The sequence below is a fragment of the Peromyscus maniculatus genome, chromosome 21, assembly GCF_049852395.1.
Source record: "Peromyscus maniculatus bairdii isolate BWxNUB_F1_BW_parent chromosome 21, HU_Pman_BW_mat_3.1, whole genome shotgun sequence".
Taxonomy (NCBI): Eukaryota; Metazoa; Chordata; class Mammalia; order Rodentia; family Cricetidae; genus Peromyscus; species Peromyscus maniculatus.
In genome coordinates, this window is record NC_134872.1 from 563,692 (window position 1) to 577,293 (window position 13,602).

The following is a 13,602-nucleotide window of genomic DNA, read 5'->3' on the forward strand; positions in this document are numbered from 1 at the left end:
GGTTAGGGTGTTTCATTAATGACAAGTGATTGTTAGTTCCTGTTATCTTTTGGTGGTAGTGTGTGTATATTTCTCTTCTTTGGGATTTACTGCTGTGGGGTTATCTATTGCCTGTGTTTTCGAGGGTGTATCTGACTTCCTTAGGTTGAAATTGTCCTTCTAGTGTTTTCTGTAGGGCTGGATTTATGGATAGGTATTGTTTAAATGTGGTTTTGTCTTAGAATGTCTTGTTCACTCCATCTATGGTGATTGAAAATTTTGCTGGGTATATTAGTCTAGGCTGGCATCCATGATCTCTTAGTGTCTGCATTACATCTGAACCAGGTCCTTCTGGCTTTTAAAGTCTCCATTGAGAAATCATGTGTTATTCTGATGGGTTTATAAGTCACTTGGCCTTTTTCCTTTGCTGCTCTTAATATTCTTTCTTTATTCTGTAGGTTTAGTTGTTTAATTATTATGTGGCGAGTGGACTTTTTGGGCAGGTCTAGTCTATTTGGTGTTCTATAGACTTCTTGTATCTTCATAGGTATTTCCTTCTTTAAGTTGGGAAAGTTTTCTTCTATGATCTTGTTGAATATATTTTCTGTGCCTTTGAGCTGGTATTCTTCTCCTTCCTCTATTCCTATTATTCTTAGATTTAGCCTTCTCATAGTGTCCCAGATTTCCTGGACATTTTATGTTATGACTTTTTTGGCTTTGGTATTTTCTTTGACTGATGAATCTATTTCTTCTATTGTATCCTCTACACAAGAGATCCTCTCTTCCATCTCTTGTATTCTCTTGGTTATGCTTGCATCTGTGTTTCCTGTCCGTTCACTCAGATTTTCTATTTCCAGCATTCCCTCTGTTTGTGTCTTCTTCATTATTTTTATTTCCCTTTTCAGGTCTGAAACTGTTTCCCTCCAGTGTTTAATTGCTTTTTCATCGTTTTCTTGGCTTTCTTTAAGGGATTTATTGATTTCTTCCAATTTTTTTGTTTGTCTTTTCCTCAATTTCATTTTTCATTTTTTTCTTGAAAGGCCTCTAGTATCTTCATGATGCTATTCTTAAGGTCACTTTCTTCTGTTTCTTCTACATTGTGATGTTCAGTTCTTGCTGTTGGATGAGGGATAGATTCTGGTGATGTCGTATTGCTCTTTATGTTGTTGTATGTAATTTTGCCTTGACATCTGCCCATCTCCTCCTCTAATAGGTATAAGAGGCCTGTGTCTGAGCGAGTTGATATTGGTCCACTCTGTGCTTGTTGTGTCTGTGTCTCAGGAGGCCCCTCTGGGTCCAATCTTAGTTCTTGGTCTAATTGGAGCAGGCAGATTCTGTGTCTCAGGGAGCTGCTCTTGGGTCAACCCAAGCTTGTTGATTCTGTGACTCACAGAGCCACTCTTGGTCTTATCAGGGCTCTTCATCCAGTCAGAGCTGACAGATTCTGTGTTTCAGGAAGACTGTCTGGGTCCAATGAGAGGTGGAGTTTGGTTTCTGTGTCTCAGGAAGTGGCTGTTTTCTCAGGCAAATGTGTATGGGGGTAAGGCTGTAGATTGCAGGGTCTGGTAGGGGGTCTTGGTGGGGAGGGACCTTCCCCAGGTGCCCTGCCTGCTGGCCAACAATTGGGACAGAGTTGGGGGGGGTGTCCCAAGGATGGGTTGTGCCCCAAGGATGGGTCCAAGGGGCAGGACTCTCTGGGTATGAGCAGAGTCACTCACCTCTTGGTCCAATGTGAGTTGGCCACATATATATTTCTAATGAAGTTTTCTCTCTTGGGCTGACAAAGCTCCTCCCAGAGCCACAGACTATCTAATTAAACCTGCATTACCAGGCATGAGAAAACCCCTTCTCAGGCATTAGTCAGCTGATCCCAATAGTCTCCCAAAACAGTAAAGTCTATGCTGTTGCACATGTTTACCTCCCAGAGGCTGAAGGTAAATCCCTATTACTGAAGGGACCCATTTACTTCAGACTCAAGACTCAGAGAATCTGAGTTGCATCTGACCTAAAGCTTCCTATGATAGCTTTCACAGTATGGGGGAGGAGTTATGCAAGCTTCCAAGGGAGGGAAGCAAACAACAGTCCTATCCAGCTACAATGTCTATGAACAACAAGGACAACTAACGTGGCACACTAATCCTAAGTTACAACAGTAGCACTCATATCTTGGTGGTAATCAATAGCTCTCTAATTGAACTTGAGAAGACCCAGTCAACAGGAGGAAAATCATGCCTGATACTGAAAACCCAGCAAAGACCCCGGGGTTGTGAAGTCATATTTTGGGGAAGAATCTGCCACCACCACTTTATTAAATTAGCATAATTCCTAACTGCATTCCAAATAACTATTACTATACCCACAGACAAGTGTAGCTCTCAACTCTCATCAAAGAAACTTCTCTTTGTAACAAAGGAAACCATTACAGAAAAACACAACTGGCAAACTACAGAGAATACCAGGAAAGCTGCTGTGAGATTGTGTCTTCTGGAAATGACAGAGACTCTTTACCCATGATATACAATAATAGGGCTGTCTAAACAAGACTTAAAGAGCTACAATACTAATCGGCATATTAAAGTGCAGGAGGGCAATCTTAAAGAGACCCATTCATAGACAAAGAACTACAGGCAACAAAGGAGTTCTGAAAGTGGTTATCCAAAGCCAAGAGGTCAGCCTCGAAATCATATACATACAAGTAATACCAAACAGACTGAGAAAGTTGTATTTATATATTTAGTTGTCTATGTGTGTGAACAATGACAACTAGGGAAAAAGAGGTCATGGTTTCCAGAGGAAGCAAAGTGGTATGAGGTGCAGAGAGGTTGGAGGAACAAAAAGAAGGGAACTAATGTAACTATAGTTTAAATTTTTTAAAAAGAAGTAAAGGTTTAAAAATGTGTGATGAGTATGTAATCATACAGTTCAGATGAAATCTTTGGAGTAATTCTGTTCTAACATGTGGAAACATAGTCATACGTTGTTGCTGCAAATAGTAACAGTGTCTATTGTTAAAGTGATGAGAACTAAAAATTTCCTAAACAGTATTGTAAGCTTACTTTATTTTCAATTAAAAGTTTTTGTAAAACATTAATAATAAATGTTACCTTGGAGAATTTTAAGCATTGCTATTAAATATATCTTAGGATTTCCTAGACATTTTGCTATCCTGAGTAGTCATAACTGATGGCTAAAATAGGTGTTGAGAACATGAAATTCCTGAGTGTGATATCCAGCAAGTGGGATGGGGCCAGCTCAGCAAGTCCTTCTGATATCAATATGGCCTCAGGCATGAACCTAGACCACAGGCATCTGCATGGCTTTTGGTGGTAACAAGACCATGGATATAAATGCAGTACCCAGCTATGGCAAGGCCATGGACCCAGACATGGCCTTTGGTGGCAGCACAGGTCACCCACATCAGCCTATTCCTCACAGCTGAACCCTCTCCAGTTCCACCTCTATCCACAGCACATGAACCACTCAGATTCTCTTTCTCTCCCATATCTCCAACACATACTTTCTCATCTTAGTGGAGTCCACTCAGACACTGCAATGGTATGGGTACAGGGGAGTTGGTCTCACACCTCACCAGGCACCACAAAGCAGTGCCAGAGGTGGTATGATCATGGGAGAGCTGGCCATGGTGGTGTGGGAGACCTAACCCTGATGGCATAGACATGGGAGCTGGCATGGGCAACAGAGAACTGGCAGAACCATAGCCACAGGATCTCCATGACTCAGGGCAACAGCAGGACAACAGAGAGGAGTCTCAGTGAGGGTCCAGTGTTGATGCTGCAACAGAAGCCAGGGGCCTTGAAACAGATCAACAACTCATTATAATGAATATTTGCAAGCAAAGCTGTTTAGACAAAAGGGTATAGTGGGTGACACACCACAGTTCCCAGTGCCACTACAATGAATGAATATGTGATAGGGAGATGTGAAAGAAGGAGGAGCGGGCTGGCACATACACGGCAGAACTGGAGACTAGACTGATATGGGAGAAGGCTGTGGTTAACAGAGGAGCAGGTCATTGCCCAAAGGGGTTGATGAGATGCTTTTTTTACTTTTATTTTTATTTGTGAGGGAGGTTAAAGGGTAGAGGGCAGACAAGGAAGGATTGGGAAATGAGTGGGATTGGAGTATATGATGTAAACTACCCAAAGAATTAATAAAAATATTAAAAGAAAAAGAACATGAAATTCTTTGTATTGCTTATATTTCAAGGAGAAAGGTAAAGATTAATCTGATTTCTAAACTTTCAAGAGACTTTGTAGAGATTCAAGTATTTTTATGAATATTTACATTTTCTTTTGTCCTCTCAGAAATGCACATGTTAGCTACACAGAACACCTGTTGTGTTCAGACTAGCAGGTCAGGGAGCTATTGCCAGCAATGGCCAAATCAGAAACACTCAGTGTGGTGCCCAGGGTTCTCAGCTGTAACTAGCTCTCTAGGGGACTAAAGGTCTAAGGTCTAAATCCACTGAGCCAGAACACTAAACCCCAAGCTCACAAAATCCCTCAACAGCTGTGTGGAAATTTGAGTGACTCCATGTCCCAGGTGGAACAAGGACAAAGTAAATGAAATGACTTTGTGTAAGGCCAAACTTCCATTTCAAAAGATAGTGCGCATACACACCCCTCCCCACAAAAAAGCAGTTCAACACAATTGCTCTCCAAGGACATAACAATCTGCAGTTGTGGACAAGAAATATCAGAAGGCGCAGAACAGCTTGGGGAGCTGCACACACAAGAGGACATTCTGGAGTGAGTTTTACAAACTTGAATGAGGAAAGATAAATATTTTATGGGAATTCTAACACAACCTTATAATCTTACTTAGTTTGGAAAAGCACGGTTGAGATTATAACAAGGAAGTAAGGACACCTTACTGAAAATAAACAGATTTTTTAAGTTCATATAGATATAATAAGGGGCCATGTGAGAAAACCAGTGAATGAGAAAAGTTAGCATGTTACATTCTTGCATTTGTGACACTTTTGTAAACTATTAAAGCACTTCTTCAAAGCTCTCAGATGTCAGCCTGAGATGAACATTGTCAATAAGATTGTGACCCTGTCCCTGTGTCTTTTTTGATATGTGTAAATTTTTATAGCTCAGATGCCAATTCTGTTATTTAAGCTACTAACTCTTAAATTTTTCCTGTTAAAATTCTTAACTCCAAGCTGATGAAACTGTGTAGATCAAATGAAACCTGTTTTAGGAAGGATATAAACATGCCTCCTGTCTTATATATATGAATGATCAGTATTACTCAGCCTTTTTATCTCTCAGTGTACTGTATGGTTTATCAGATTAAAATATTAAGATTAAATGAATGAATATAAAAACTTATTGTGAACAATAATTATAAACATACTTATCATTTACCAACCTCAAAGAAAAATAATATCAAAGAAGCAGAATTTGGAAAGAAGAAAACTGTGAGAAATATAAGTGAGATCTCTAGCTTGCACTGATTTCTATTGTAGGACATGAGGTTTTGAAGAAATCACACAGTACGAGAATATTCTAAAAGGATTAACATTATGACTGAGGTACACAGAGCAGGAAACAGACTTTCAGACACAAGAATTGTATCATATGAAACAAGTTATCTAGTTTATTTAATGGTGTTTTATTTTCCTTTAGATGGAGGATTTTTCTATGGAGCCCACACCAGTTTGAATTCAGTACACTACTGCCACAGGTCCTGAGATTCTTTTTCTCATGTCATGCTTGGCTCTAAAACCATTTTCATAATTAAACATCCTGTCAAGTAATTTGATGTAGGGTTGGAATGATTTGGTATCAAGTTTATTCTTTGCAAAAGAGATATGAGGGAGGTGGAGTGAGTTTGTTCTGTCACAAGGGAGATGTCACTAAATGGGAATTGCCTCAAGATTGAAAAAGGTGACCTCGAATTTTATTCTGTGGTTGCATTTCTAAGCATACGAACTTTAAGTAAACACAAGAAAATATATGGTGATACTTCACAGGACTTAAAACCTCAAAAGACTGGCAGAGTGTGTTTGCTCTTGTTGCCTAGAACTCATTAATGAGAAAAACATGCAGAAAGCTGACACTTTTTCATATTCTTATCAACCTTCAAACACCAACATACATCTTGCAAGGGGAGAATGATATGTCATTTTCAATCTTTCAATTATCAAAGCAAAATATCATGGACTAAAACATAACTTCTCTTCTGTCTGAAACATAAATGACTTTAATTTTCCAGTCTCTTATTGAAATTAGGCACTGGATGTTGGCCATTTTCCTTCACATCTTAAAGCACCCCAAGAACTCACTGTGTGTCTGCAATTGTCCTTGCTTTGTGGTAAGTGCTATTTGATGGCTACATCTGAAGGCTATTAGTATAGACAGCAGTTCAAATAGAAGCTGCTTGTCCCCTAAAACAGTCCATAAATGAAATAAGATATCTAAATTGAGAGTGGTATGTGAGTATTCCCCCTGCACAAGTATTTTTGCTGCTTTTGATTTCAATAACCACTGCATGGTTATTTAAGAGCAATACATATATTCATTTTTACACTTGGTTCTACAATAACAGGCTCTCTGTAATGACAGTACTGTTTGCTAAAGAAAATAGCAGTGAACAACCAAACTATATTTTAATTCCTGGCACATTCCCTTGAAATGCCTATTCCATCTGCTAAAATAGTACGCTGTCCTGTCTATACATAACCAGTCCCATGTTCAAAAACCTCTCATCCACAGCCCATCACTGTCTATTGATGACTCAGATAAAAGCAATGGGTTTCTGTTGTGGCAATGGAATAGTGCTTTTTCATAGGGCAAATACAATTATGTTCCTTGAGAGAACCAGTGATGGACCACATGTATATTTACCTGTAACTATTGGTTTATGAGTAGATAGTGTGAACTCTATGGACATGAGAAAAAATGTGTTCTCACTTAAGTTTTGCAACAAATAGAATATATATATATATATACATACATACATATATATATATGGGGAAAGGGAGAGAGAGAGATATTATTGAAGAAAATACTAATGAACAAATAAATAATGTCTCAGTATCTGTATACTGCATTTACTATATCATTTTATTCTTCAGCTTCTACCACAATTTCTGGTCCTAAGATGCTTGTGAGAAATATAACCACAATGAGTGGATTCCTCCTAATGGGGTTCTCTGACAACCATGAGGTACAGATCTTGCATGCTTTGCTCTTCTTGGTGACATATCTATTGGGATCAGCAGGTAACTTCATCATTATCACCATCACCACACTGGACCGGCAGCTCCAGTCTCCAATGTATTACTTCCTGAAGCACCTTTCCCTTCTGGACCTCTCATCCCTTTCTGTCACAGTTCCCCAGTATATTGAGAATTCCCTGGCAGGCAGTGGATACATTTCATATAGCCAGTGCATGCTGCAGGTTTTTTTCTTCACAGATTTTGCCTGGGGTGAATTGGCCATTCTCACAGTGATGTCGTATGATCGTTATGTGGCCATTTGCTTTCCACTGCACTATGAGGTCATCATGTGTCCCAGAAAGTGTAGGTTGGCTGTGACAGTTGTATGGCTAAGCAGTGGTATCCCAGGAACCTTGTATATAGCAACCATATCCTCTATCAGGTTCTGCGGGCCCAAAATAATCCACCAGTTCTTCTGTGATGTCCCCCAGTTGCTCAAGCTCTCCTGCTCTAATGATTACCTTGGAGTGATGGGAGTGGCTGGTTTCCTGTCTGCAATGGCCTTTGCCTGCTTCATTGGGATTGTCCTCTCCTATGTCCACATATTCTCCACAGTTCTCAGGATGCCCTCTGCTGAAGGCCGGTCTAAGGTCTTCTCTACCTGCCTGCCCCACCTTTTTGTTGTCTCATTGTTTCTTTCCACAGGCTCCTATGCATATCTAAACTCAACTTCCGAGTCTCCAACTGCTTTAGATTTCTTGTTCTCTATCTTTTACACAGTACTGTCTCCAACACTCAACCCTGTTATCTACAGTCTGAGAAATGAGACCATAAGGAGTGGTATAAGGAAGTTACTGTTGAATACAAAGTTCAGTGGTTAGAATCATTTTTGTCCTGTTGTTACTAACTGTTCAGTTATATGCAGGAATGTTTTTAGTCATTGGTATTCCTTTAACCGGTAATATTAATGAAGAGTAATTTTTTCTGTAGATAAACTACATTATATAACCATCATCCTTATGCAAGTTCATTGTTTGAATTCTTTGTTTTTTACTATTAAAACTGTTGTTCCTTCAAATTAAGAAAAATTAAAAGCCTTGTAATATAGATTAACTACTTCTTACCTTCTAATGCACAGACACACTGAAAATATCAGTACATGTCTTAACACTTTTTCAGAGGCAATATTATTATGCTAATAATAAAAAAAGATACTATTAACCCCAGTTCCACCCACCAAGTCATAATTTTCAAATTAACCATTTACTTTCAAATTTTTACTTTAAATTCTGTAGATGTATTTCTAAACAGTCTTATTAAATAAGAAACACAAAGCCACATAAAGAGTTAAAAGCCCAAGAGGTCAGAGCACTAGCAAATAACCTTTAGCTTACCAGCTGCTGCCGTCCTTCCCCTGAGAAAAGAGACCTACTTCCTGTGTGTTTGTATTTTTTATTGACTTTCTGTTCTGCCTTCTCATTGGTTCTAAACCCAACCACAGGACTTTTCTGTCACTGCCTGTCTATACAGACCTCCAGGTCTCTATGGTTGGTACTTGGATTGAAGGCGTGTATCACCAAGCTGGCTATGTCCTTGAACACACAGACTCTGCCTGCCATGTGATCAGATTAAGGGCATGTGCTACCACTGCCAGACTTCTGCTAAATGGCTTGCTATTAGCTCTGACCCCCAGGTAACTTTATTTATTAACATACAAATAAAATCACATTTCGGGACAAATAAAGTATTACCATAAAATTCATTTTTGTCTATCAATATGCATATTGATATAAACTTATACAATATCACTAGGTACAATTGCATAGTTTTACAGATACAATTTTCCTGAAGTACAGTTTTCTTTTTTTTTACTTTTATTTACATTTTTACTCAATTATCTTTTTTTTTCTCTTTATTTTATTTTACAGTACCGTTCAGTTCTACATATCAGCCATGGATTCCCTTGTTCTCCACTCTCCTGCCCACCTCCCCCCAGTCCACCCCCCATTCCCCCAGTCCACCCCCCCATTCCCACCTCCTCCAGGGCAAAGCCTCCCCTGAGGACTGAGATCAACCTGGTAGATTCAGTCCAGGCAGGTCCAGTCCCCTCCTCCCAGACTGAGCCAAGCGTCCCTGCATAAGCCCCAGGTTTCAAACAGCCAACTCATGCAATGAGCCCAGGACCTGGTACCACTGCTTAGATGCCTCCCAAACAGATCAAGCCAATCAACTGTCTCACCTATTCAGATGGTCTGATCCAGTTGGGTGTCCCTCAGCCTTTGGTTCATAGTTCATGCGTTTCCTTTCATTTGGCTACTTGTCCCTGTGCTTTATCCAACGTTGGTTTCAACAATTCTCATTCATATAAACCCTCCTCTTTCTCACTAATTAGACTCCCAGAGCTCCACCGGGGGCCTACCCGTGGATCTCTGCATCCAGATCCGTCAGTCGTTAGATGGGGTTTCTGGCACGACTATTAGGGTGTTTGGCCATCCCATCACCAGAGTAGGTCAGTTCTGGCTGTCTCTTGACCATTGCCAGCAGTCTATTGTGGGGATATCTTTGTGGATTTCTGTGGGCCTCTCTAGCACTTTGTTTCTTCCTTTTCTCATGTGGTCTTCATTTACCATGGTCTCCTATTCTTTATTCTCCCTCTCTGTTCTTGATCCAGCTGGGATCTCCCATTCGCACAGGCTCTCTTTCCCTCGACCCTCGCCCTTCATTTCTCCCACTCATGTCCAGGTTGTTTATGTAGATCTCAGCCATTTCTCTGTCATTGGGCGATCCTCGTGTCTTTCTTGGGGTCCTGTTTTCCAGGTAGCCTCCCTGGTGATGTGAGTAGCAGTCCAGTCATCCTTGTTCCACATCTAGTATCCTCCTATGAGTGAGTACATACCATATTTGTCTTTCTGAGTCTGGGTTACCTCACTCAGGATGATTTTTTCTAGATCCATCCATTTGCCTGCCAACCTCATGATCATTGTTTTTCTCTGCTGAGTAGTATTCCATTGTGTATATGTGCCACAATTTATTTATCCATTCTTCAGTTGAAGGGCATCTAGGTTGTTTCCAGGTTTTGGCTATTACAAACAATGCTAATATGAACATAGCCGAGCAAGTGCTCTTGTGGTATGATTGAGCATTTCTTGGGTATATGCCCAAGAGTGGTATAGCTGGATCTTGGGGGAGATTGATTCCCAATTTTCTAAGAAAGCGCCATATTGATTTCCAAAGTGGTTGTACAAGCTTGCATTCCCACCAGCAGTGGAGGAGAGTTCCCCTAGTTCCACATCCTCTCCATCATAAGGTGTCTTCAGTGTTTTTGATCTTAGCCATTCTGACAGGCATAAGGTGGTATCTCAGAGTTGTTTTGATTTGCATTTCCCTGATGATTAGGGATGTTGAGCAATTTCTTAAATGTTTTTCAGCCATTTGAGTTTTCAATTTATATCAAAAGTACAGTTTTCAATTTATATCAAAATTTATCTGTATATAGTCATTCATTTTGCCTATATTAAATGCCTTCAATATTTAATTATTATTGTAAGTAATAATAAAAATTGAAGTTTTGTCTTTATATTTCTAAAGAATAGGCTTATTACCAGGCGTTGGTGGCGCACGCCTTTAATCCCAGCACTCGGGAGGTAGAGCCAAGCGGATCTCTGTGAGTTCAAGGCTTGCCTGGGCTACCAAGTGAGTTCCAGGAAAGGCGCAAAGCTACACAGAGAACCCCTGTCTCGAAAAAAAATAGGCTTATTGAATCCAAGTGTACAAAATATTCAACTCTCTTAAATGGTATGACCATATTACTTTAAAAAATAAATCATTTATGTGTCAATTAACAGTGCAGGGCCAAAGTGCTTCCCTTCTAAAACTCACCTGATTTTACTAGTTCATAAAGAACTATGCATAGGGAAACTTAGAGCTGGATTAAGTCCTGTTAGATGCTGAAACATAATGATAAACAGCACTAGAATCTACATAGCAGCAACAATCCACCTTTACTATTTTTTTCAAATGTATGATAATTCAAGAGATCAAAGACATTGATAATATTTGCTAGTTCTCATACTACTTTAATTTTATATATTTTCTCTTATTTTTGTAAGAAGCTTCATAAGAATGATAATCCTTTATCTTATAGTAGTAAAACAATTCTTTGGTCTCTATTTCAATTATTCCAGCCATTTTTTATTCAAATTTTGTATATAATATATTAAGTTTTAGATTTTGACACCTGTAGTAACAAAACTTAGTCTAGATTTTCAAGATATCAAAAGCAACTGATCATCAGACCTTTTACCTCCTCAGAAACTGGACTGTTCAATCCATCTTCAGAAGCACATAAATTACATTTGATTCTTTTTGAGTTATACACCTTCTAAAATACTTCTTATGCTAGCCTGTTATTTATTAGTTGATTGAATTACAACATAAGCAAATCAATTCCATTTTTAACTTTATGTTTAAATTTATTTATATTAGCATCCAAATATAAGTTTTGGAAAACAAAATATTGGATTATCATTACCAAATGACTGTGGTAAAGAGCTATTCTTTGTTTTATAAGTACTTTATTGTCTTCTATACTATTGACTGTCTTCATTTTAGTTAATAAAATTGTTTTCTTTGTAATCATTGACCTTTCAAATGTATAAAATAATTTTGGGAATGTTGTGCTCTGTGACAGTTTGCTTTTACTCATAAGTACAAAAAGCTTTGTTATAGACCCCAAATTTTTTTAAAAATGTAATTCTTTTTTAAAATAATAAATTTCTCAGTATCTGTTATGTAATTGCATTTGTGTGGTTCATTTAAATATAACTTACTTTCTATTCACACTAACCTTGTGATAAACAACCAATGACCTTTGAATCCCATAAATGTGAGAATTCTGACATTACTATACCTTCCTTCCTAGTGACAAAACAATCCCTTGTCTGGTTGCCCTATATCTAGAACATAAGTACAAGACCTGGGTTTCAACATTAGATGCTCTAGCTGCAGACACCAGCTTAGAGAAAAACATTGTAGGAAAGAAGACTATAAACAGCAGTCATTTCCACCAAAGCTGGTGACTCAGGTGCTCAGCTTTGGAAAGCAGTTTCCTGGAGTCCAGAATCTGGTCCCTGAATCAGTAGTAGTATCACAATCATTATCTGAGCCAGATATGTCAGTGTCCAGGTCTACGCTGGGCCATTAATGGCCCTGAGCTTTTTTTTCCAAGCTTGGTTACCTGCTTTCCAAAGAGACCTGTGAGGTACCCAGCATTCTTTAAAAATCCTGCTTAATTAAATAAGAAAAATAAAAAGAAGAAATATCTTCAAATTTGATACAAATAGAAAAAGGAAATGACCAATATATAATTAGTTGTATAATCTAATAATAATCCCAGGGTTTGGTGATGCATCAATGGCCAAGAGGAGCTGGAAGAAGCTTAAGTTACAATGAGATGTTTTAAATTCATTTATCCACATGTTATATTACAACTTGCTCAGACTCATTCTTAGACTTAGAAATTTGACCATGCACACACATTTTACTCACTTTGCTTACTTCTGTGTCCTGTCACACTTCTCCATTAAAACACATCATTTACACAAACTTAAAGTGATGCTATTGTGAACACCCACTTATTCTGTAAAAGTTAAATGAAAGCATTATTTTTTTTGTCTAGGTTGGATTACTCTCAGAAACAGATGCTAGTCTGAGTATAGACAAGTGAGTTGGAAGGTGTCTTCCTCTTACCTGGTTTCATGTTCCTCAGTTTTATTTTTTTTTAATTATTTCCCATTTTGAGATTATAATAAAATTACATTTTTTTCTCTGTTTCCTTTCCTCCCTCCAAACTAGCCCATACAACCCATTTTGGACACAAAATTATTAAACAGAAATTGAAGAAATAAATAAATCACAAGTTTTTGTGTGTTTCATGTATTGCTTTGGAAGATACAATATTCTCTTCTTAATTTTTTTCCTTTATCAAAAAGTGGGGATTTGCCTGCAGAAAACATGAACATGCACATGCACTACCTTGGACAAACACTTGGACATGACACTCTCATGACCGTCTGAGTTCAAGGAAGTTAATATATACTGTACCTTTTCTGATACATTGAGTATTAATTTGGTCCTCATTTTTGTATGATCACATAAATGTCACGAGTCTTAGGCTGCACACCTTCCTGAGAGGTGAAATCTTACACAATCTCACTTCATCCTGCTCAGAATGTTAGTCATTTAACCGAATATCAGTAATACTAAAGTACTTTGTCATAGGCTTTCTATTGTAAAGAGACACCATGACCATTACAACTCTTATAAGGAAAACCTTTTGTTGTTGTTGTTGTTGTTGTTGTTTTGGTTTTTTTTTTTTTTGAGACAGGATTTCTCCATGTAGTTTTGGTGTCTGTCCTGGATCTCACTATGTAGAC

The 13,602-nt window shown here is 38.4% G+C and overlaps 1 protein-coding gene across 1 annotated transcript; it reads left to right on the top strand.

The window, feature by feature from the left end:
• Positions 1–7,110: 7,110 nt before the first annotated feature.
• On the top strand, positions 7,111–8,049 carry LOC102907414 (olfactory receptor 14J1-like). The gene has a single exon (XM_006996850.3). It carries the CDS (start codon positions 7,111–7,113, stop codon positions 8,047–8,049), a length of 939 nt encoding a protein of 312 aa, XP_006996912.2.
• Positions 8,050–13,602: the final 5,553 nt, after the last annotated feature.